The following is a 24980-nucleotide window of genomic DNA, read 5'->3' as shown; positions in this document are numbered from 1 at the left end:
CAGAGCACTGTACTAAGCACTTGGGAAGTACAAGTTGGCAACATATAGAGACGGTCTCTACCCAACAGTAGGCTCAGAGTCTAGAAGGGGGAGACAGAGAACAAAACAGAACATATTAGCAAAATAAAATAAATAGAATAAATATGTACAAATAAAATAAATAAATAAATAAATAGAGTAATAAATACATACAAACATATATACATATATACAGGTGCTGTGGGGAGGGGAAAGAAGTAAGGAGGGGGGGATGCGGAGGGGGAGTAGGGAGAAAGGAAGGAGGGGGCTCAGTCTGGGAAGTCCTCCTGGAGGAGGTGAGCTCTCAGTAGGGCTTTGAAGGGAGGAAGAGAGCTAGCTTGGTGGATGTGCAGAGGGAGGGCATTCCAGGCTAGGGGGAGGACGTGGGCTGGGGGTTGATGGTGGGACAGGTGAGAACGAGGGACAGTGAGGAGATTAGCAGCAGAGGAGTGGAGGGTGCGGGCTGGGCTGTAGAAGGAGAGAAGGGAGGTGAGGTAGGAGGGGGCGAGGTGATGGAGAGCCTTGAAGCCGAGGGTGAGGAGTTTTTGCCTGATGCATAGGTTGATTGGTAGCCACTGGAGATTTTTGAGGAAGGGAGTAACATGCCCAGAGCATTTCTTCACAAAGATGATCTGGGCAGCGGTGTGAAGTATGGATTGAAGTGGGAAGAGACAGGAGGATGGGAGATCAGAGAGGAGGCTGATGCAGTAATCCAGCTGGGATAGGATGAGAGATTGAATGAGTAGGGTAGCAGTTTGGATGGAGAGGAAAGGGCGGATCTTGGCGATGTTGTGGAGGTAAGACCGGCAGGATTTGGTGACGGATTGGATGTGAGGAGTGACCGAGAGAGCGCAGTCGAGGATGACACCAAGGTTGCAAGCTTGTGAGATGGGAAGGATGGTAGTGCCGTCAACAGTGATGGGAAAGTCAGGGAGAGGGCAGGGTTTGGGAGGGAAGATAAGGAGTTCAGTCTTGGACATGTTGAGTTTTAGATGGTGGGCAGACATCCAGATGGAGATATCCTGAAGGCAGGAGGAGATACAAGCCTGGAGGGAGGGAGAGAGAGCAGAGGCAGAGATGTAGATTTGGGTGTCATCAGCGTAGAGATGATAGTTGAAGCCGTGGGAGCGAATGAGTTCACCAAAGGAGTGAGTGTAGATCGAGAACAGAAGGGGACCTAGAACTGACCCTTGAGGAACCCTTACAGTAAGGGGATGGGAGGGGGAGGAGGAGCCTGCAAAAGAGACTGAGAATGAACGGCCGGAGAGATAAGAGGAGAACCAGGAGAGGACAGAGTCTGTGAAGCCAAGGTTGGATAGCGTGTTGAGGAGAAAGGAGTGGTCCACAGTGTCAAAGGCCGCTGAGAGGTCGAGAAGGATTAGGATAGAGTATGAGCCGTTGGATTTGGCAAGCAGGAGGTCATTGGTGACCTTTGAGAGGGCAGTTTCCGTGGAATGTAGGGGACGGAAGCCAGAGGGGGGTCGAGGAGAGAGTTGTCATTGAAGAATTCGAGGCAGTGTGTGTAGACGACTCGTTCTATTTACCCCAGCACTTAGTACAGTGCCTGGCACATAGTCAGTGCTTAACAAATTCCATTACAAATAAACCTTCCAGTTTGCAAATGACATTAAGCTCTTCTGGGTGGTGAATTGCTATGCCGATGGGGTTAAACTGCGGGAACTACCGAGAGGTGTGAAGGGGCTGGTAAGCTTCAGAATGAAAAACTGCAAGGTGGAACACCTGGGGAAAAATAATCTAAAGAGTCATTGTTTATTGTTCCTCCAGTATGCAGCAGCTGCCAAAAAAACCTCAACCAAATGCATAGAAACCAAACTGAAGGGCACAGTTCTTTCCCCGTGTATAATCTTAGCTCATTCCCATCTGGTCACTGCATCACAGGAAAGATGGAACAGAGAGAGAAAGGACCGAAAAGAACAACCAGAATGAAGAAGCTTCTGACTGAGGAATGACTTAAGCTTCTGTCTGGAAAGATGTAGGGAGGGAGAGGACATGATTGACATTTACAAATGCATGTCAGGATGAACCCAAAATTGTTGTTTGCCAAATCTCATGCAACCAGGACATGGGGCACCCATTAAACCTTGAAGGTGTTGGGGGTATGAAACAAAAGCAGTCAGTGGATGGCCAGAGGGTAGAATTCATTACCAAAGGATGCTGTGCAGCCCAAAGTATCAGGCATTGAAAAGAGGACTTGGATAAACGGATGGAAGAGCAGTTGATACTGGGTCACCAAAGGGGAAATTAGGGGTGTAGAAGAGAAAGTGAGTTGCTCTGGGTGGTCCATCCCTAACCATGAGGATGGGCGTCCAAGAGGGCATGGTTCCACCAAATGCTCTCTTGATAATACACTGGGCCGGAAGGCTGCTGGGTCTGTGCCCATGGATGGCAGCACACATGAGCTTATGGTCTCCTGGCTTTCCACCAGATACTTCTCAGAGCCTAGGGTCTGGCAGCCCATGCCTCCCCCCCCATGCAAGGAATGCTAGTATATTTGTCTGAATTTTTTAAACCCAGGAAGGTAGATGGAGGAGTCCTTGCACTTCATTCGGTACACTGCAAGCAGGACACTGCAAAACCCCAACCCCGACCCTCTGGGCCACCAGATTGTTTCAACCTGTACCTCAGAGCATACTGACGATGATGATTAATTATTTATGGTATTTTTTAAGGCTTACTATGTGACAGGCACTGATGATGATGGTTGTGAGAGGACCTGATCTTAGGAAGTCTGGGTAACTGCTCTCTGCCAGACTGGTGAGTTTGTGATACCCTGAGGCCTCCAAGGTTCAGGAACAGCAGTTATGACTTCTGGGAGGTGAGAGTTTTTCTGCTGAAGAGCTTCATCAGGGCCCCTTTCATGTCCTTGTTCCTCAGGCTGTAGATGAAGGGATTCAGCATGGGGGTGACCACCGTGTACATTACAGATGCTGTCGAACCTCTCCAGGACCTTTGGGAAGACCCAGGGCTGAGGTAGACCCCAAGGCCAGTGCCATAGAACAGAAACACCACTGACAGGTGGGAGCCACAGGTGGAGAAAGCTTTCCACTTTCCACCTGCAGATGGGATTTTCAATATAGTAGAGATGATGTGTGAATAAGAGACAAGGATCCCGATGAGGGGAACCGCAGCCAGCACTACCACAAAGAGGTAGAGCAGGATTTCGTTGGGGAGGGTGTCTGAACAAGACAGCTTTAGAATATAGGTAATTTCGCAGAAGAAGTGAAAGATCTCGTTGTTGGAACAGAAGGACAAATGAAGCACCAGTAAGGTGTGTAAGAGGGAAATGAGACTCACGGTGATCCAGGGCACCCCGACCATCAAGACACAGACCCGTGGGTTCATGATGGCAGTGTAGTGCAGGGGGTGGCAAATGGCCATGAACCGGTCATATGCCATCCCGGTGAGGAGGAAGTTGTCCAGAATCAGGAACAGCATGAAGAAGTACATCTGGGCCAGGCACCCAGAGAAGGATATGGACTGACTGTGGGTCTGGATATTGCACAGCATCTTAGGGACGGTGGTGGACAGGATGCAGGCATCGACCGCAGACAGGTTGCTGAGGAGGAAGTACATGGGGGTGTGCAGGTGCCGGTCAGAGCCAATGGCCAGCACGATGAGCAGGTTCCCCAGGACCCCGAGCAGGTACATGCAGAGGAACGGCACGAAGAGGAGCTGCCGCTGCTCCTCCCGGGCGGACAGTCCCAGGAGGAGGAATTCCGAGAGGCTGCTTTGGTTTCCCCTGGCCATGGGGCCGGGTCTTCTGCAGAGGGAGAGAGACAGGGCAGGGGAAGAAGATAAGGTTATAACATTTCCCTTCAGCTCAATCCCCCTTCTGGAAGTACGAGGCTGGCAGTTGGATGCTGCCATCCCACTGTGGACAATGCCCCCTGGGCCCTACACCTGGGCATGGGCTTGGAAGGGAGCCTGCCTGGCAGGTGTGCTGCCCCGGCTGTACTGGGAGGGCGCTCACCCAGGATTTCACCCAATCATATTTATTGAGTGCTTACTATGTGCAGGGCACTGTACCCAACCCACTGCGTTTCACCTCCCTCTGCCCTTACCTCCCTTACCTCTAGACTCTAAGCTCGTTGTGAGCAGGAAATGTGTCTGTTTATTGCTAAACTGTACCCTCCAAGGTGCTTAGTACAATACACACACACACACAGTAAGCACTCAATAAATATGACTGAATTGAATAAATACCCCAGGGTCAGTGATGACCAAAGTCATGTACCACTAAAGCAGTACCTGGCTTCAACACCTTTCCTTCCTCCTACTTAGACTGTGAGCCCCATGTGGGACTGGGACTGTGTCCAATGTGATTAACTTATATCTATCCCAGGGCTTGGTACAGTGCATGACACATAGAAGCACTTAATCAAAACCACCATTATTTGAGTCAGCTCCTTCTCCTCTTCCCTTTATCGGCAACAGAATTAGATTTTTCTCCCCTCCATGCTGACAGAGCGCATCCATTGATCAATCATTCAGTGGTACCTACTGAGTGCTTACTGTGTGCAGAGCACTGTAATAAGCACTTGGGAGAGCACAATACAGAAGTGTCGGCAGAGACGATCGATGGCCAGAAGGAGCTTACAGTCTGAAGGAGACAGACATCAAAGTATAATCAATCAATACATGGTATCTATTGAATGCTGAGTCTGTGCAGCGCACTGTGCTAAGACTGATCGAGTAGTCTAGGTGGCTCATTATGGGCAGGGAATGTGTCTGTTTACTGTTATATTGTACTCTCCCAAGTGTTTAGTACAGTGCTTTGCCCACAGTAAGCACTCAACAAATACGATTGAGTGAACGAATGAATGAATGAAGGAGACCGATAAGCGCATGAAGTAGGGTGGTGACCATTGAGTGGAGAGGAAGGAGCAGAACCATGAAATATTGTGGGGAAAGAATCAGCAAGATTTAGGGACAGACTGAATAGGAGAGTGAAAAGACAGTGAAGAAGTGAAGATGATTCCAGGGTTCATTGGATTAGGGAGGGTGGTAGTGTTGTTAACTATGATGAAAAGCTAAGAAGAGGATTAGGTTTAGTCGGGGGCATAAGGGGGAGGGAGAGATGAGGAGTTCAGTTTTAGCGGTCTTGATTCTCTTCTATTTACTTCAGTGCTTGTCATATAATAACTGCTTGATTCATTCATTCAATCTTATTTATTGAGCACTTACTGTGTGCAGAACACTGTACTAAGCGCTTGGGAAGTGCAAATCGGCAATATATAGAGACGGTCCCTACCCAACAATGGGCTTACAGTCTAGAAGGGGGAGAATGACAACAAAACAAAACAAGTAGATAGGTATCAATACCATCAGAATAGATAAATAGAATTATAGCTATATACACATCATTAATAAAAATTAATAGAGTAATAAATATGTACAAATATACCCAAGTGCTGTGGGGAGGGGAAGAGGGTAGGGCAGAGGAAGGGAGTGGGGGTGATGGGGAGGGGAGGAGGAACAGAGGAAAAGGCGGGGCTCAGTCTGGGAAGGCCTCCTGGAGGACGTGAGCTCTTAGTAGGGCTTTGAAGGGAGGAAGAGAGCTAGTTTGGCGGATGTGTGGAGAGAGGGCATTCCAGGCCAGGGGTAGAACATGGGCCAGGGGTCGACGGTGGGACAGGTGAGAACGAGGCCCAGTGAGGAGGTTAGTGGAAGAGGAGCGGAGTGTGTGGGCTGGGCTGTAGAAGGAGAGAAGGGAGGTGAGGTAGGAGGGGGTGAGGTGATGGAGTGCTTTGAAGTCGAGAGTGAGAAGTTTTTGCTTCTTGCGAAGGTTGATAGGCAACCACTGGAGATTTTTGAGGAGGAGAGTGACTGGCCCAGAGCATTTCTGTAGAAAGATAATCTGGGCAGCAGAATGAAGAATAGATTGGAGCAGGGAGAGACAGGAGGATGGGAGATCAGAAAGGAGGCCAATGAAGTAATCCAGTCGGGATAGGGTGAGAGATTGAACCAACAGAGTAACAGTTTGGATGGAGAGGAAAGGGCGGATCTTGGCAATGTTGTGAAGGTGAGATGACAGGTTTTGGTAGTGGATTGAATGTGTGGGGTGAATGTCCCTTCTAGACTGGGAGCCCGTTGTTGGGTAGGGACCGTCTCTATATGTTGCCGATTTGTACTTCCCAAGCACTTAGTACAGTGCTCTGCACACAATAAGCACTCAATAAATACGGTTGAATGAATGAATGAATGAATGAATGAGAGAGTGGAGTCAAGAATGACACTAAGATGGCAGGCTTGTGAGACGGGAAGGATAGTAGTGCTGTCCACAGTGACGGGAAAGTCAGGGAGAGGACAGGGTTTGGGAGGGAAGATAAGGAAGATAAGGAGCTCAGTCTTGGACATGTTGAGCTTTAGCTGGTGGGCAGACATCCAGTGGAAATGTCCTGAAGGCAGGAGGAGATACGAGCCTGGAGGCATGGAGAGAGAACAGGAGAGGAGATGTAGATTTGGGTGGTGTCTGCATAAAGATGATGGAGATGATAGTTGATGATAGTTGCATAATGAATGCCCTCATTATACAAGCCAGGCAAGAAAAGTGTAAAGGGGTGATCATCAGGGTAGGAAAAACACCAGAAAAAGAAGAGTGTCTACAAAGAGTGGGCAGTCCCCTGCATATCAAAAGTGGGAGAAACATGGAGGTAGGTGAGGAAAAAAGGGAACCATGGTAGCCTCTCCTTTAGCTAGATGGAAAACTCCAGAATACAGAGAGTAGCAAAGAGATTTGAAAGAGGTTAAGCAGAGGCAGCAGGTGCACACAGTCTATTCGAGGAGGCATGTAGGAAAGGGAAAAGGGAGGCAAGACAGAAACAGCCAGAAGACGAGAGCTTGCCACCTTTGTCACTTGTGGCCCTCCCTCCAGTCTTTATTACTCAGAGCAATGGGGTCAAACCAGAAACTTTACCTGAGAGAAACAGTCGAGGAGCCTGTCACCCACTTGTTAGCTCTTCTTCAGCAGCGTGGTCTGTACTGGGGGCGGTGGGTGTCTCTACATCCAGGGGTCTGGATCTTGGGCCACCCCGCTTCTCCTCCCTGCAGTGGCCTGTGTAGGAAGGGGGATGGGAGGCTCAGGGCTGTGAGAACCCAGGCAGGACTGGGGAAGGCAGGTTCACGGAGGAGCAGGCTCAGCCTCAGAGCTGTGAGGGGGTTCCCAGCAGAACTATTTGCAGAGGAGTGCTCTGCCTCTCAGGGATTTGGAGCCCTAATTCCCCCTGCTTCTCATTAGAGGTAAGCAAAGACTGAGCTCACACTCTCTGACTCACCTTCCCAGACACTTCCCTCTGGGGAGAAAGAAGATTTTGCCCCAGTTTTGGGCTCTGAAGGGGCATGCCTGAGAGGAGATGTCATCTCTTTGGGGAAAAGGTGCTGGGGACTGCTCCACAAGTAGAAGGAAAACTCTCTCCGGTGCCAAGCTGTCCTCCTCCCCTCCCTGCCCCCCATCCTCCACTCCCCTGCTGTATCCTTGGAGAAAACAGCAGGCCTGATCACCTGGGGACCTGCCCAGCCAGGGCTAATGGCTTCTCTGGGCCAGTGGGAGGTGGCCCTGCACATACTGGGCACCTCTGGGGCAACCCTGATGAAGATGAGATGGAGGGTCTTACAGCCATCTGAAATAAAGGGAAAGGGAGGTGGGGGTAGGGGACTGGGAGACATGACAGGAGCTGAACCGTGCTCTGATGAGCCGATTTCCTAGTGGGTGGGCTTTTGTACTAATCATATGGAAGAGTCTTCTGAAGAGCTCTCAGATCGAGGCTCTCTTCTGATCAAACCGTGGCATTTAGTGAGTGCTTACTGCATGCAGAGAACTGAATTAAGAGCTTTGGAGGGTATGATATAATAGAGTTCATAGGCCCTGTATCTGCCCACAAGGAGCTTACAGTCCACATAGGGTGACAGACATTAAAATAAATTACAGATAAAGGCAATGACAGGGTGTAAGGATATGTACCTAAGTACTATGGGGTTAATTAATGAATTAATAATGGTATTTGCTAAGCGCTTACTTTGTGCCAAGCACTGTTCTAAGCACTGGGGTAGATACAAGGAAATCAGGTTGTTCCATATGGGGTTTACAGTCTTAATCCCCATTTTCCAGATGAGGTAACTGAGGCACAGAGAAGTGAAGTGGCTTACCCAAGGTCACACAGCAGACAATTGGCAGAGGCAGGATTAGAACCCATTTCCTCTGGCTCCCAAGCCCACGCTCTTTCCACTAAGCCATGCTGCTTTTAAGGTGGGGTATCTATCAAGGGTAAAAGGGCACAGAGCTAAGTGCATAAGTGACACAGAAGGGAGAGGTAGTGCGGGAAATGAGGGCTTAGTTGGAGAAGGCCTCTTGGAGGAGATGTGATTTTAGTAGGGCTTTGATGGTGGGGACAGTGGTGGCCTGTCAGATATGGAGGGGGAAAGGAATTCCAAGGCAGAGGGAGGATGTGGACAAGGGTCAGAGGCGAGATAGATAATAATAATAATGATAATAATAATAATAGCATTTGTTAAGCGCTTGCTATGTGCGAAGCACTGTTCTAAGTGCTGGGGGGATATAAGGTGATCAAATTGTCCAACATGGGGTTCACAGTCTTAATCCCCATTTTACAGATGAGGTAACTGAGGCTCAGAGAAGTTAAATGACTTGCCCCAAGTCACACAGCTGATAAGTGGCAGAGCCGGGATTAGAACCCACAACCTCTGACTCCCAAGCCATGTTCTTTCCATGGAATCACACTGCTTCTCTAGATGAGATGGATGAGATGGAGGTGCATAAGTAGGTTGGGTGGCTGGGGGAGGTGGCAGGGAAGAGAGAGAGGGAGAGAATGAATTTCTGTTTGATGCAGAGGTGGATGGGCAATCACTGGAGGTTTTTGAGGAGTAGGGAGATATGGACTGAACAGTTTTTTTTAGAAAAAATGACCCCTTGCTCACATCCTCCATCCTACCTGGAACTCCCTATCCCTCCATTTCTGACAGACCCACCACACTCCCCATCTTCAAAGCACTACTAAAATCATATTTCCTTCAAGAAGACTTTACTGAATAACCAATCATTTCCCCACCATTTTCGCCCTCCCATCAGGGTCATCTATGCTCTTGGATCTGTATTCCTTATTCACTCTGTTCCCCACCCCCACAGCATTTATCCTTGCTGCTTACCCAACTGTAATTTATTTTAATGTCTGTATTCCCCTCTAGACTGTAAGATCCTTGATGATGATGATAATAACTCATTCCATCGTATTTGTTGAGCACTTACTCAAGTGTTTGCAGAGCACTGTACTAAGCATTTGGGAGAGTACGATATAACAATAAGCAAACACATTCCCTGCCAACAAGGCACTTACAGTCTGGCCGACCCCATCCCACTTCACAGCCATCTGTCATCTTCCATGTCTTCCTGGGGCGGGGCAATGGAGTTCCTGTGAGGCAAGATGGCTGCCGTGTTTGTTAAGTATTCATTCATTCAATTGTATTTATTGAGCGCTTTCTGTGTGCAGAGCACTCTACTAAGCGCTGGAGTAGAAACAACTTAATGAGGTTTGACACAGTTCCTGTCCCACGTGGGGCTCACCATCTAAAGCAGGAGGGAAATCAGGCATTGGATTCCCATTTTACAAATGAGGAAATGGAGGTACAGAGAAGTTAAATGACTTGCCCAAGGCCACCCAGCAGGCAAGTGCAAAACTGGGATTAGGACTCAGGTTCTCTGACTCTCGGGACCTGGGCTCTTTCCATTAGGCCCTGCTGCTACTCTTTGAGGGCAGGGACCATGTCTACAAACTCAGTTGCATTGTACTCTCCCAGGTACTCAGTACAGTGCTCTGCAAACTTTGAATACTCAACAAATATCACTGATTGATTGAATAATTGACAAGAGGGTTAAAGAGGTGAACCTGGGAATGACAAAATGGTGAATGTCAATTCTATAAAGTATCTACACAGTAATTATATTTAAGATCAGTGAACCCTTCCAACACCACCCCCTGGTGGGAGAAAGTCAGTCTGCTTTCTCCTGTTTATGAAAATGGCACCTCATTAATCTGTGGGCCTTTGAAAGGGTCAATCCGTATAAGCGCTTAGTACAGTGCTCTGCACACAATAAGTGCTCAATGAATATGATTGAATATAGATAGAAGTGATAGAAGGATAGAAGGAAAAATCCTGCCCGGATTATCTTTCTATAGAAAAGTTCTGGGCATGTCACCCCCCTCCTCAAAAATCTCCAGTGGTTGCCTATCAACCTCCATATCAAGCAAAAACTCCTCACTGTTGGCTTCACAGCTCTCCATCACCTTACCCCTTCTTACCTCACTTACCTTCTCTCCTTCTACATTTCAGCCCATACACTCCGCTTCTCTGGCGCTAACCTTCTCACTGCCTCGTTCTCGCCTCTCCTGCCGTCGACCCCGGGTCCACGTCCTACCTCTGGCCTGGAAGGCCCTCCCTCCTCAAATCCGCCAAACGAGCACACTTCCCCACTTCAAAGCCCTACTGAAAGCTCACCTCCTCCAGGAGGCCTTCCCAGACTAAGCCCCCTTTTTCTCCTGCTCCCCCTCCCCTCCCCATCACCCCGACTTGCTCCCTCTGCTCTACCCTCCTCCCTCCCCACAGCACTTGTGTATATATACACAGATTTATAAGTATAATTCTATTTATTTTTATTAATGATGCGCATAGAACTATAATTCTATTTATTTATGATGATGCTACTGATGCCTGTATACTTGTTTTGGAGTCTGTCTCCCCCCTTCTAGACTGCAAAGGGACTTGTCACATTGTGGGCAGGGATTGTCTCTGTTACTCAATTGCCAAGCACTTAGCACAGTGCTCTGCACAGAGTAAGCGCTCAATAAATGCGACTGAATGAATGAAGGGAACCAATAGACATAATATACACTCAGCTCTGCCAGAAAGCATAGTTTCACTATGTGTTTTAGCTAAACACATTGTTTAGCTAAACTAGAGAAGCAACGTGGCTCAGTGGAAAGAGCACAGGCTTGGGAGTCAGAGGTCATGGGTTCTAATCCCGGCTCTGTCACTTGTCAGCTGTGTGACTTTGGACAAGTCACTTGACTTCTCTGGGCCTCAGTTACCTCATCTGTAAAATGGGGATTAAGACTGTAAGCCCCATGTGGGACAACCTGATTACCCTATACCCCCCCCCCCCCCACCAGTGCTTCGAACAGTGCTTGGCACATAGTAAGTGCTTAACAAATGCCATCATAATTATTAAAACATGGTACGAGAATAGGAAACGACCTTCCAATAGCGTGAGCTGGATATCATAGGGTCGAATCAATGACTCAGTCAAGGCTATTTCTTGAGCATTTACTGCTTGGGAAAGTACAATACAACATAGTTGGTAGACGTGATCTCTGCCGACCAGGAGCTTACAGTCTACAGAGGGAGGCAGACATTAAAATAGACTACAAGTAGGGGGAAAAGAGTAAGGGACAGTTGTGCTCACGTTTGCGGCATTGGACACAATGAGTACTACAGTATGCGTTTTCCAGGAATACAACCTCTACCTCATAAGAGTCCTAGGTGAATTTGTATTTTGACAGGCCTTTGACAGGTTTCCACGCAAAATAGTCTAAAAAAACCCCAAACTCAAGGGTAGAGGGAAAGAGCCTTTTGGGGATGGATGAGTGTAAACAATAGGGTTCTCACGGATCTGTACTAGGACCAATTTTGTTCAACATCTTCATAAATGACTAGGGAGAGGGAGTGTGCAGTGAAATCTGAGAAACAGCAGGCCTAGTGGATAGAGCACGGGCCTGGGAGTTAGAAGGACCTTGGTCCTAATCCCGGATCCGCCACTTGTCTGCTGTGTAACTTTGGGCAAGTCACTTCACTTTTCTGGGCCTCAGTTACCTTGTCTGTAAAACAAAACTGCGAACCCCATGGGGGACATGGAATTTGTCCAACCCCTTTTGCTTGTATCTACCCTGGTACTTAGTATGGTGCCTGGCACATAGCGCTTAACAAATTCCATTAAAAAACCTTCCACTTTGCAAATGACATTAAGATCTTCTGGATGGCGAATTGCTATGCTGATGGGGTTAAGCTGTGGCAACTACCGAGAGGTGTGAAGGGGCTGAAAAGGGGCCAGTGAGCTTCAGAATAAACAACTGTAAGGTGATCCACCCGGGGAAAATAATCTAAAGTCCAAATACAGTGCTCTGCATACAGTAAGCGCTCAATAAATACAATTGAATGAAATACATGTGATGGGTTCTGAGCTATCAGTCATGGCGCAGCAAAAGGAACTCAGAGTCATTGCTTATTGTTCCTCTAGTATGCAACATCCCGTCTCAGGGTTACACCTGGAGAGTTTCCAGTACTCTACCAGTTTCAATTGCGGGAAGGAGAGTCAAGCAGAGTCATAGCCATTCCACTCCTAGCCTGAGCAGTAACTAGTGAGTACACATTTATTATTGTGGGTGGCCAGAGTGGCCATTACCAGAGGATGTTGTATGGCCCAAAGTATCAGACGTTGAAAAGAGGACTTGGATAAATTGATGGAAGAGCAGTACATACTGGGTCACCAAAGGGGAAATTAGGGATGTAGAAGAGAAAGTGAGTTGTGTTGGGTGGTCCATCTCTAACAACGAAGATGGGCATTCAGGAGGGCATGATTCCACCAAATGCCTTCTTGATAAGACACTGGGAAGGAACGCTGCTGGGTCTGTGCCCATGAATGGCAGCACACACGAGCTTATGGTCTCCTGGCTTTCTGCCAGACCCTTCCCAGAGCCGAGGGTCTGGCAGCCCACCCCACTGCAAGGAGTGCTGATACGTTTGTCTGAATTCTTTGACCAAGGAAGGTCCATGGAGGAGTCCTTGTGCTTCAACTGGTACACTTTAGGCAGGACACTGCACACACCTTCCCCCCGGACCCTCGGGCCACCAGATTGTTTCAGTGTCCCCAGCCCAGCCTGTACCTCAGAGCATTTGCTAGCAGTCCCATGCTGATGACGATGATTAATTATTTATGGTATGTTTTAAGGGTTACTGTGTGACAGGCACTGATGATGAGGGTTGTGAGAAGACCTGACCTTAGGAAGCTGGGCAACTGCTCTCTGCCCTGCTGGTGAGTTTGTGACACCCTGAGGCCTCCCAGGTTCAGGAACAGCAGTTACGACTTCTGGGAGGTGAGAGTTTTCCTGCTGAAGAGTTTCCTCAGGGCCCCTTTTATGTCTTTGTTCCTCAGGCTGTAGATGAAGGGGTTCAGCATGGGGGTGACCACCGTGTACATCACAGATGCTATCGAGCCCTTCCCGGACCCATGGAAATCTCCGGGGCTGAAGTAGACCCCAAGGCCTGTGCCATAGAACAGAATCACCACTGACAGGTGAGAGCCACAGGTGGAGAAAGCTTTCCACCTTTCCCCCACAGAAGGCATTTTCAATATGGTGGAGATGATGCGTGAGTAAGAGACAAGGATCCCGGTGAGGGGAACTGCAGCAAGCACCACTGCGAAGAAGTAGATCAGAATTTCATTAGGGAGGGTGTCTGAACAGGACAGCTTTAAGATATGGCTAATTTCGCAGAAGAAGTGAAAGATCTTGTTGTTGGAACAGAAGGACAAATGAAGCACCAGTAAGGTGTGTAAGAGGGAAATGAGACTCACGGTGATCCAGGGTACCCCGACCATCAAGGCACAGACCCATGGGTTCATGATGGCAGCATAGCGCAGGGGGTGGCAGATGGCCACGAATCGGTCATATGCCATCCCGGTGAGGAGAAAGTTGTCCAGAATCACAAACAGCATGAAGAAGTACATCTGGGCCAGGCACCCGGAGAAGGATATGGACCGACTGTGGGTCTGGATATTGCACAGCATCTTAGGGACGGTGGTGGACAGGAAGCAGGCATCGACTGCGGACAGGTTGCTGAGGAAGAAGTACATGGGGGTGTGCAGGTGCCGGTCGGAGCCAATGGCCAGCACGATGAGCAGGTTCCCCAGGACCCCGAGCAGGTACATGCAGAGGAACGGCACAAAGAGGAGCTGCTGCTGCTCTGCCCGGTCGGACAGTCCCAGGAGAAGGAATTCCGAGAGGCTGCTTTGGTTCCCCCCGGCCATAGGGCTGGGGCTTCTGCAGAGGGAGAGAGACGGAGCAGTGGAAGAAGAGCAGGTCATAACATTTTCCTTCAGCCCAATCCCCCTTCTGGAAGTACGAGGCTGGCAGTTGGATGCTGCCGTCCCTCTGTGGACGATGCCCCCGAGCACGGGCTTGGAATGGAGTCTGCCCGGCAGCAGTGCTGCCCCAGGTGTACTGGGGAGGGCGCTCACCCAGGATTTCACCCAAACAATCATATTTATGGAGTGCTTGCTGTGTGCAGAGCACTGTACCCAGCCCAGTGCACTTCATCTCCCTCTACCCTTACCTCCCTTATGTCTAGACTCTAAGCTCGTTGTGAGCAGAGAATGTGTCCATTTATTGCTATACTGTACTCTCCCAGATGCTTAGTATAGTACTCTGCACACACTAAGCCCTCAATAAATATGCCGGAATTGAATGAATACCCCTGGGTTAGTGATGACTGAAGTCATGTACCACTAAAGTAGTACATGACTTCAACATCTGTCCTTGCCCCTACTTAGACTGTCAGCCCCATGTGGGACTGGGACTGTGCCCAATTTGATTAACTTGTATCTATCCCAGTCCTTGGTACAGTGTGTGACACATAGTAAGCACTTAAAAAAAACCACCATTATTTGAGTCAGCTCCTTCTCCTCTCCCCTTTTTCAGCAACAGAATTAGATTTATTCTCTCCTCCATGTTGACAGAGCGCATCAATCAGTCATTCAATGGTACCTACTGAGTGCTTACTGAGTGCAGAGCACTGTAATAAGCATTTGGGAGAGCATAATACATAAGTGTCGGTAGACATGATCGATGGCCGGAAGGAGCTTACAGTCTGAGGGAGACAGCCATTAAAATAAATTAGAGAGGGGAAACAGCAAAGAATAATCAATCATTCATTCATTCAATCATATTTATTGAGCACTTACTTTGTGCAGAGCACTGTACTAAGCGTTTGGAAAGTACAATTCGGCAACAGATAGAGACAATCCCTACCCAACAATGGCTCACAGTCTAGAAGGGGGAGAAAGACAACAAAACAAGTAGACAGGCATCAATAGCCTCAAAATAGGTCAGTAGAATTATAGGTATATACACAAGGATGAGTGTGGATGGGTATTGGACGAGGAAGATATGGGGACAGGGCCAAGCCAGTGGCACCCGTTTCACCAGATTCTATGATAGGAGTAATAGTATTGATTAAATACATCTGAGGTGCAGAGTACAGTATTAAGCACTGCCAGTTGTCTCCATGAAAAGAAGGGAGGTGGGCGCAATGAGGATTTAAGGCAGGATTTAAGTCTAGAATATATGGTGAAGCCAAGAGGCACTGGAGTCAATGAGGAGAGGGAGTCGTTGTTGCTGAGCAAAAGGGAGCACAAAGTTCAATTCACTCTCACCGGCTCTGAGGTGGTTGAGGGGGTCCTAGAGCCTCCATTCCCACCAACGGCACTCCCCGGCATGAGTGGTCTGTTAGTGCTCCTTTGGTGTCTATTGAATGCTGAGTCTATGCAGTGCACTGTGCTAAGACTGATTGAATAGTCTAGGAGGCCCATTATGGGCAGGGGATGTGTCTGTTTATCGTTATATTGTATTCTCCCAAGTGCTTAGTACAGTGATCTGCCCACAGTAATCACTCAACAAATACGATTGAATGAACAAACGAATGAATGAAGGAGATTGACAAGTGCGTGAAGCAGGGTGGTGACTATTGAGTGGAGAGGAAGGAGCAGAACCATGAAGTATTGTGGGAAAAGAGTCAGCAAGATTTAGGGACAGACTGAATAGGAGAGTGAAAAGACAGTGAAGAAGAGAAGATGATTCCAGGGTTGTGGGCTACTGGGATTAGGGAGGATGGTAGTGTTGTTAACTATGATGAAAAGCTAAGAAGAGAATTGGATTTAGTCGGGGACGCAAGGGGGAGGGAGAGATGAGGAATTCGGTTTTAGTTGTATTGGTTCTCTTCTATTTACTTCAGTGCTTGTCATATAATAATTGCTTAATGAATATCTTCATTATACAAGCCAGCCAAGAAAAGTGAAAAGGGGTGGTCGGTGGGATAGGATAAACACCAAGAGAAGAGGAAGTCTGTCTATGAAGAGTGGGTGGTCCCCTGCATATCAAAATTGGGTGAAAAATGGAGGTAGGTGAGGAAAGAAGGGAACCACGGTAGCCTCTCTCAAAGCTAGATGGAAACCTCCAGAATGCAGAGAGTAGAAAAGAGATTTGAAAGAGGGTAAGTAGAGGCAGCAGATGCATACAGTCTATTCGAGGAGGCATGTAGGAAAGGGAAAAGGGAGGCAAGATAGAAACAGCCAGAAGAAGAGGGCTTGCTACCTTTGTCACCCTCGGTCCTCCCTCCAGTCTTTATTATTCAGAGCAATGGGGTCAGACTGGAGCCTTTACCTGAGAGAAACAGTTGAGGAGCCTGTCACCTGCTTGGCAGTTCTTCTTCGGCAGCCTGGCCTGTACTGGGGGGGTCCGGATCTTGGGCCACCCTCGTCTTGGGAGGCTCAGGGCTGTGAGGACCCAGGCAGGACTGGGGAAGGCAGGTTCACGGAGGAGCAGGCTCAGCCTCAGAGCTGTGAGGGGGTTCCCAGCAGGACTATTTGCAGAGGAGAGCTCCGCTTCTTGGGGATTTGGAGCTCTAATTCCCCCTGCTTCTCATTAAAGGCAGACAAAGACTGAACTCACACTCTCTGACCCAGCTTCCCAGACACTTCCCTCTGGGGAGAAAGAAGATTTTGCCCCAGTTCTGGGCTCTGGAGGGGCATGCCTGAGAGGCGATGTTGTCACTTCTTTGGGGAAGAGGTTCAGGGGACTGCTCCACAAGTAGAAGGAAAACTCCCTCTGGTGCCAAGCTGTCCTCCTCCCCCCATCCCCGACTCTCCTGCTGTATCCTTGGAGAAACTAGCAGGCCTGACCTCCTGGGGACCTGCCCAGCCAGGGCTAATGGCTTCTCTGGGCCAGTGGGAGGTGGCCCTGCACACACTGGGCACCTCTGGGGCAATCCTGATGAAAATGAGATGGAGGGTCTCACAGCCATTTGAAATAAAGGGAAAGGGAGGTGGGGGTAGGGGACTGGGACACATGACAGGAGCTGAATAGTGCTCTGATGAGCCGATTTCCTAGTGGGTGGGCTTTTGTACTAATCATATAGAAATCTTCTAAAGAGCTCTCAGATCGAGGCTCTCTTCTGATCAAACCAAGCTATTTATTGAGCGCTTACTGCGTGCAGAGCACTGAATTAAGAGCTCTGGAGAGTATGATTTAATAGAGTTCATAGGCCCAGTATCTGCCCACAAGGAGCTTATAGTCTACATAGGGAGACAGACATTAAAATAAATTACAGATAAAGGAATTGGCAGGGTGTAAGGATATGTACCTAAGTGCTATGCGGTTAATTAATGAATTAATAATGGTATTTCTTAAGCGCTTACTATGTGCCAAGCACTGTTCTATGCACTGGGGTAGATACAAGGTAATCAGGTTGTTCCAAATGGGGCTTACAGTCTTAATCCCCATTTTCCAGATGAGGTAACTGAGGAACAGAGAAGTGAAGTGGCTTGCCCAAGATCACACAGCAGACAAGTGGCAGAAGTGGGATTAGAACCCATTTCCTCTGAGTCCCATGCCCACGCTCTTTCCACTAAGCATGCTGATCTGAGGGTCTATCAAGGACTAAAAAGGCACAGATCTAAGTGCATAGGTGACACAGAAGGGAGAGGTAGTGTGGGAAATGAGGGCGTAGTTGGAGAAGGCCTCTTGGAGGAGATGTGATTTTAATAGGGCTTTGACAGTGGGGACAGTGGTGGCCTGTCAGATATGGAGGGGGAAAGGAATTCCAAGGCAGAGGGAGGATGTGGGCAAGGGTCAGCGGCGAGATAGATGAGATGGAGGTGCATAAGTAGGTTGGGTGGTGGGAGTGTCGGGGGGGTTGGCAGGGAAGAGAGAAAGGGAGAGGATGAATTTCTGTTTGATGCAAAGGTGGATGGGCAATCACTGGAGGTTTTTGAGGAGTGGGGAGACATGGACTGAACAGTGTTTTTAGAAAAAATGACTCCTTGCTCACATTCTCCATCCTACCTGGAACTCCCTGTCCCTCCATCTTTGATGAACCCACTACAATCCCCATCTTCAAAGTGCTACTAAAATCATATTTCCTTCAAGAAGACTTTCCTGAATAACGTCTCATTTCCCCACCATTTTTGCCCTCCCATCAGGGTCATCTATGCTCTTGGATCTGTATTCCTTAAGCACTCTATTCCCCTCCAACCCCCACCCCCACAGCATTTATCCTTGCTGCTTACCCAACTGCAATTTATTTTAATGCCTGTCTTCCCCTCTAGACTGTAAGATCCTTAATGATGATGACAATAGTAATTCATTCCGTCCTATTTATTGAGCACTTGCTGTGTGCAGAGCACTGTCGACCTCTCAGCTGCCTTTGACACTGTGGACCACCCCCTTCTCCTCAACACGCTATCTGACCTTGGCTTCACAGACTCCGTCCTCTCCTGGTTCTCCTCTTATCTCTCTGGCCGTTCTTTCTCAGTCTCTTTTGCAGGCTCCTCCTCCCCCTCCCATCCTCTTACTGTGGGGGTTCCCCAAGGTTCAGTGCTTGGTCCCCTTCTGTTCTCAATCTACACTCACTCCCTTGGTGAACTCATTCGCTCCCACGGCTTCAACGCTGATGACACCCAGATCTACATCTCTGCCCCTGCTCTCTCCCCCTCCCTCCAGGCTCACATTTCCTCCTGCCTTCAGGACATCTCCATCTGGATGCCTGCTTGCCACCTAAAGCTCAACATGTCGAAGACTGAGCTCCTTGTCTTCCCTCCCAAACCTTGTCCTCTCCCTGACTTTCCCATCTCTGTTGACGGCACTACCATCCCTCCCGTCTCACAAGCCCGCAACCTTGGTGTCATCCTCGACTCCGCTCTCTCATTCACCCCTCACATCCAAGCCGTCACCAAAACCTGCCGGTCTCAGCTCCGCAACATTGCCAAGATCCGCCCTTTCCTCTCCATCCAAACCACTACCCTGCTCATTCAAGCTCTCATCCTATCCCGTCTGGACTACTGCACCAGCCTTCTCTCTGATCTCCCATCCTCGTGTCTCTCTCCACTTCAATCCATACTTCATGCTGCTGCCCGGATTATCTTTGTCCAGAAACGCTCTGGGCATATTACTCCCCTCCTCAAAAACCTCCAATGGCTACCAATCAATCTGCGCATCAGGCAGAAACTCCTCACCCTGGGCTTCAAGGCTGTCCATCACCTCGCCCCCTCCTACCTCACCTCCCTTCTCTCCTTCTACTGCCCAGCCCGCACCCTCCGCTCCTCCACCGCTAATCTCCTCACTGTACCTCGTTCTCGCCTGTCCCGCCATCGACCCCCGGCCCACGTCATCCCCCGGGCCTGGAATGCCCTCCCTCTGCCATCCGCCAAGCTAGCTCTCTTCCTCCCTTCAAGGCCCTGCTGAGAGCTCACCTCCTCCAGGAGGCCTTCCCAGACTGAGCCCCTTCCTTCCTCTCCCCCTCGTCCCCCTCTCCATCCCCCCATCTTACCTCCTTCCCTTCCCCACAGCACCTGTATATATGTATATATGGTTGCACATATTTATTACTCTATTTATTTATTTATTTATTTATTTTACTTGTACATTTCTATCCTATTTATTTTATTTTGTTGGTATGTTTGGTTTTGTTCTCTGTCTCCCCCTTTTAGAGTGTGAGCCCACTGTTGGGTAGGGACTGTCTCTATGTGTTGCCAATTTGTACTTCCCAAGCGCTTAGTACAGTGCTCTGCACATAGTAAGCGCTCAATAAATACGATTGATTGATTGATTGTACTAAGCACTTGGGGGAGTACAATATAACAATAAGCAGACACATTCCCTGCCCACAGCTTGCTTACAGTCTTGCCCACCCCATCCCCCTTCACAGCCATCTTCCGTGTCTTCCTGGGGTGGGGCAATGGAGTTCCCCTTAGGCAAGATGGCTGCCGTGTTTAAGTACTTACTATGTGCCAGGCACTGTACTAAGCACTGGGGTAGAAATGAGTTAATGAGGTTGGACACAGTCCCTGTCCCACGTCGGGCTCACCATCTAAAGTAGGAGGGAAATCAGGCATTGGATTCCCATTATACAAGTGAAGAAATGGAGGCACAGAGAAGTTAAGTGACTTGCCCAAGGCCACCCAGCAGGCAAGTGCAAAGCTGGGATTAGGACTCAGGTTCTCTGACTCTCGGGACCTGGGCTCTTTCCACTAGGCCACGCTGCTTCTCTTTGAGGGTAGGGATCATGTCTATGAACTCAGTTGCATTGTACTCTCCCAGGCACTTAGTACAGTGCTCTGCACACCATTGAGTACTCAATAAATATCATTGATTTATTGATCGACAAGAGGGTTGTACTCAATAAATATCATTGATTTATTGATTGATTGACAAGAGGGTTGCAGAGGTGATCCTGGGAATGACAGACTGGTGAATGTCAATCCTACAAAGTATCTACGCAATAATTATATTTAGGATCAGTGAACCCTTCCAATACCACCCCCTGGTGGGAGAAAGGCAGTCTGATTTCTTCTGTTCATGAAATTGGCTCCTCATTAATCTGTGAGGCTTCTTTGAAAGGGTCAGTCCGAATATGGATAGAAGGGATAGAAGGGATAGAAAGATAGATGGAAGAATCCTGCCCTGATTATCTTTCTACAGAAATGTTCTGGGCATGTCACCCTGCTCCTCAAAAATCTCCAGTGGTTGCCTGTCAACCTCCATATCAAGCAAAAATTCCTTACTATTGGCTTCACAGCTCTCCGTCACCTTACCCCTCGTACCTCACCTCCCTTCTCTCCTTCTACATCCCAGCTCACACACTTCGCTCCTCTGCCGCTAACCTCCTCGCTGTGCCTCATTCTCGCCTGTCCCGCCATCGACCCCGGCCAACGGCCTACCTCTGGCCTGGAATGCCCTGCCTCCTCAAATCCGCCAAAATAGCACACTTCCCCCCTTCAAAGCCCTACTGAAAACTCACCTCCTCCAGGAGGCCTTCCCAGACTAAGCCTCCCTTCTCCTCTGCTCACCCTCCCCTCTCCATCACCCTGACTTGTTCCCTCTGCTCTACCTTCCTCCCCGCCCCACAGCACTTGTGTATATATGTACAGATTTACAATTATAATTCTATTTATTTTTATTAATGATGTGTATAGATCTATAATTCTATTTATTTATAATGATGCTACTGATGCCTGTTGACTTGTTTTGGTGTCTGTATCCCCCCTTCTAGACTGTGAGCCCGTTGTGGGCAGGGATTGACTCTATTTGCTACTGAATTGTACTTCCCACGTGCTTAGCACAGTGCTCTGCACACAGTAAGCGCTCAATACTTCACGCTGCCGCCCGGATTATCTTTGTCCAGAAACGCTCTGGGCATATTACTCCCCTCCTCAAAAATCTCCAGTGGCTACCAATCAATCTGCACATCAGGCAGAAACTCCTCACCCTGGGCTTCGAGGCTGTCCATCACCTCGCCCCCTCCTACCTCACCTCCCTTCTCTCTTTCTACAGCCCAGCCCGCACCCTCTACTCCTCCGCCGCTAATCTCCTCACCGTACCTCGTTCTTGCCTGTCCCGCCATCGACCCCCGGCCCACGTCATCCCCTGGGCCTGGAATGCCCTCCCTCTGCCATCCACCAAGCTAGCTCTCTTCCTCCCTTCAAGGCCCTACTGAGAGCTCACCTCCTCCAGGAGGCCTTCCCAGACTGAGCCCCTTCCTTCCTCTCCCCCTCCCCCGCCTCCATCCCCCCCATCTTACCTCCTTCCCTTCCCCACAGCACCTGTATATATGTATGTTTGTACATATTTTTTACTCTATTTATTTATTTATTTATTTTACTTGTACATATCTATTCTATTCATTTTATTTTGTTAGTAGGTTTGGTTTTGTTCTCTGTCTCCCCCTTTTAGACTGTAAGCCCACTGTTGGATAAGGACTGTCTCTATATGTTGCCAATTTGTACTTCCCAAGTGCTTAGTACAGTGCTTTGCACACAGTAAGCGCTCAATAAATACGATTGATGATGATGATGATAATAAATACGATTGAATGAATGAAGGAAACCAACGGACATAATATACACTCAGCTCTGCCAGAAAGCATAATTTCACTATGTGTTTTAGCTAAAATACAGTTCAAGAATAGGAAACGACCTTCCAATAGCATGAGCTGGATATCATAGGGTCAAATCAATGACTCAGTCAAGGCTATTTCCAGAGTGCTTACTGCTTGGGAAAGTACAATACAACAGAGTTGGTAGACGTGATCTCTGCCCACAAGGAGCTTACAGTCTACAGAGGGAGGCAGACATTAAAATAGACTACAAGTAGGGGGAAAAGAGTAAGGGACAGTTGTGCTCACGTTTGCGGCATTGGACACAATGAGTACTACAATATGAGTTTTCCAGGAATACAACCTCTACCTCATAAGAGTCCTAGGTGAATTTGTATTTTGACAGGCTTTTGACAAGTTTCCACACAAAATAGTCTAAAAAAAACCCAAATTCAAGGGTAGAGGGAAAGAGTCTTTTGGGGACTGGTGAGTGTAAACAATAGGGTTCTCACGGATCTGTACTAGGACCAATTTTGTTCAACATCTTCATAAATGACTAGGGAGAGGGAGTGTGCAGTGAAATCTGAGAAACAGCAGGCCTAGTGGATAGAGCATGGGCCTGGGAGTTAGAAGGACCTTGGTCCTAATCCCGGATCTGCCACTTGTCTGCTGCGTGACTTTGTGCAAGTCACTTCACTTCTCTGGGCCTCAGTTACCTCGTCTGTGAAACAAAACTGAGAACCCCATGTGGGACACAGACTGTGTCCAATCCAATTTGCTTATATCTACCCTGGCGCTTAGTATGGCGCCTGGCATATAACACTTAACAAATTCCATTTAAAAAACCTCCCAGTTTGCAAATTACATTAAGCTCTTCTGGGTGGCGAATTGCTATGCCGATGGAGTTAAGCTGTGGCAACTACTGAGAGGTGTGAAGGGGCTGAAAAGGGGCCGGTGAGCTTCAGAATAAACAACTGCAAGGTGATCCACCCGGGGAAAATAATCTAAAATCCAAATACATGTGATAGGTTCTGAGCTATCAGTCAGGGCGCAGCAAAAGGAACTCAGAGTCATTGCTTATTGTTCCTCTGTATGCAACATCCCCTCTCAGGGTCACACCTGGAGAGTTTCCAGTACTCTACCAGTCTCGACTCCGGGAGGGAGAGTCAAGCAGAGTCATAGCCATTCCATTCCTAGCTTGGGCAGTAGCTAGCAAGTACATATTTATTATTCTATTTATTTTATTAATGATGTTTATGTACCTATAATTCTATTTATTTACACTGATGCTATTGATGTCTGTCCACTTGCTTTGTTTTGGTGTCTGTCTCCCCCCTTCTAGACTGTGAGCCCGTTGGGTAGGGATTGTCTCTATTTGTTACCGAATTGTACTTTCCAAGTGCATAGTACAGTGCTCTGCACACAGTAAGTGCTCAATAAATATGATTGAATGAATGAATGAAGGCGATCTGCTACAAGTCCAAACTCACCTGTGCTGGGCAGCATTGGCATGGGAGAGAGTCGAGGGCGGAGATTCAAGTTTACTGTGTGGAAAGAGGCAGTGGTAAACCACTTCTGGATTTTTACAAAGAAAAAAGTCTAGGGCTACACTACCAGTATGATGGAAGATGGAGGTGGGGTATTCTGGAAGAGATGTGTCCATGGAGTTGCTATGGGTTGGAGACGACTCGACGGCATAAAACAGGAAAAGTATGCAGCAGCCTCCAAAAATATGGATTAAATGCATAGAAACCAAAGCAAAGGGCACAGTTCTGTCCCTGTGTATAACCATAGATCATCCCCACCTGGTCACTGCATCATGGGAGAGACAGAATAGAGAGAGAAAGGACCGAAAAGGGCAATCAGGATGAAGAAGCTCTGACAAGGGAATGAGTTAGGCTTCTGTCTGGAAAGATGTAGGGCGGGAGTGGACATGACTGACATTTACAAAAACGTGAGGTTGAACACAAAATTGTTGTTTGCCAAATAATAATAATAATACTAATAATGGTATTAGTTAAGCACTTACTATGTGCCAATCAGTGTTCTAAGAGCTGGGGTGGATACAAGGTTGTCAGATTGTCCCATGTGGGCCTCACGGTCTTCATACCATTTTACAGATGAGGTTACTGAGGCACAGAGAAGTTAAGTGGCTTGACCAAGGTCACCCAGAAGACAAGTGGTGGGGCTGGGATGAGAACCCACATACTCTGCCTCCCAAGCCTGTGCTCTTGCCACTAGGGCATACTGCTTCTCGTTAATTTCACACAACCGGGACGAAGGTGCACCCATAAAAGCTTGAGGGTGTTGAGGGTACGAAACAAAAGCAAACAGTGGATGGCCGGAGTGTGGAATTCATTACCAGAGGATGTTGTGCGGCCCAAAGTATCAGACGTAGAAAAGAGGACTTGGATAAATTGATGGAAGAGCAGTCCATACTGGGTCACCAAAAGGGATTTTGTTGGTATGTTTGGTTCTGTTCTCTGTCTCCCCCTTTTAGACTGTGAGCCCACTGTTGGGTAGGGACTGTCTCTATGTGATGCCAATTTGTACTTCCCAAGCGCTTAGTACAGTGCTCTGCACATAGTAAGCGCTCAATAAATACGATTGATTGATTGATTGATTGATGTAGAAGAGAAAGTGAGTTATGTTGGGTGGTCCATCCCTAACCATGAGGATGGGCATCCAGGAGAGCATGATTCCACCAAACGCCCTCTTGATAAGAAACTGGG

At 48.3% G+C, this 24980-nt stretch overlaps 2 protein-coding genes across 2 annotated transcripts; both read right to left on the bottom strand.

Moving 5' to 3' along the window:
- Window positions 1-2838: 2838 nt before the first annotated feature.
- On the bottom strand, window positions 2839-3786 carry LOC119949941 (olfactory receptor 7G3-like). The gene has a single exon (XM_038771798.1). The coding sequence runs from the start codon at window positions 3784-3786 to the stop codon at window positions 2839-2841; it is 948 nt and encodes a 315-aa protein (XP_038627726.1).
- A 3194-nt stretch (window positions 3787-6980) lies between these two features.
- Window positions 6981-14131, bottom strand: LOC119949940 (olfactory receptor 7G3-like). Its single transcript, XM_038771797.1, has 6 exons — window positions 13188-14131; window positions 12760-12921; window positions 12586-12649; window positions 12049-12121; window positions 7605-7658; window positions 6981-7093 (listed from the first exon to the last, which is right to left on the bottom strand). The coding sequence occupies exons 1-6, from the start codon at window positions 14129-14131 to the stop codon at window positions 6981-6983; spliced, it is 1410 nt and encodes a 469-aa protein (XP_038627725.1).
- Window positions 14132-24980: the final 10849 nt, after the last annotated feature.

Source organism: Tachyglossus aculeatus, chromosome X1 (assembly GCF_015852505.1).
Source record: "Tachyglossus aculeatus isolate mTacAcu1 chromosome X1, mTacAcu1.pri, whole genome shotgun sequence".
Classification (NCBI taxonomy): Eukaryota; Metazoa; Chordata; class Mammalia; order Monotremata; family Tachyglossidae; genus Tachyglossus; species Tachyglossus aculeatus.
This window is presented reverse-complemented; position numbering and strand designations above follow the sequence as displayed.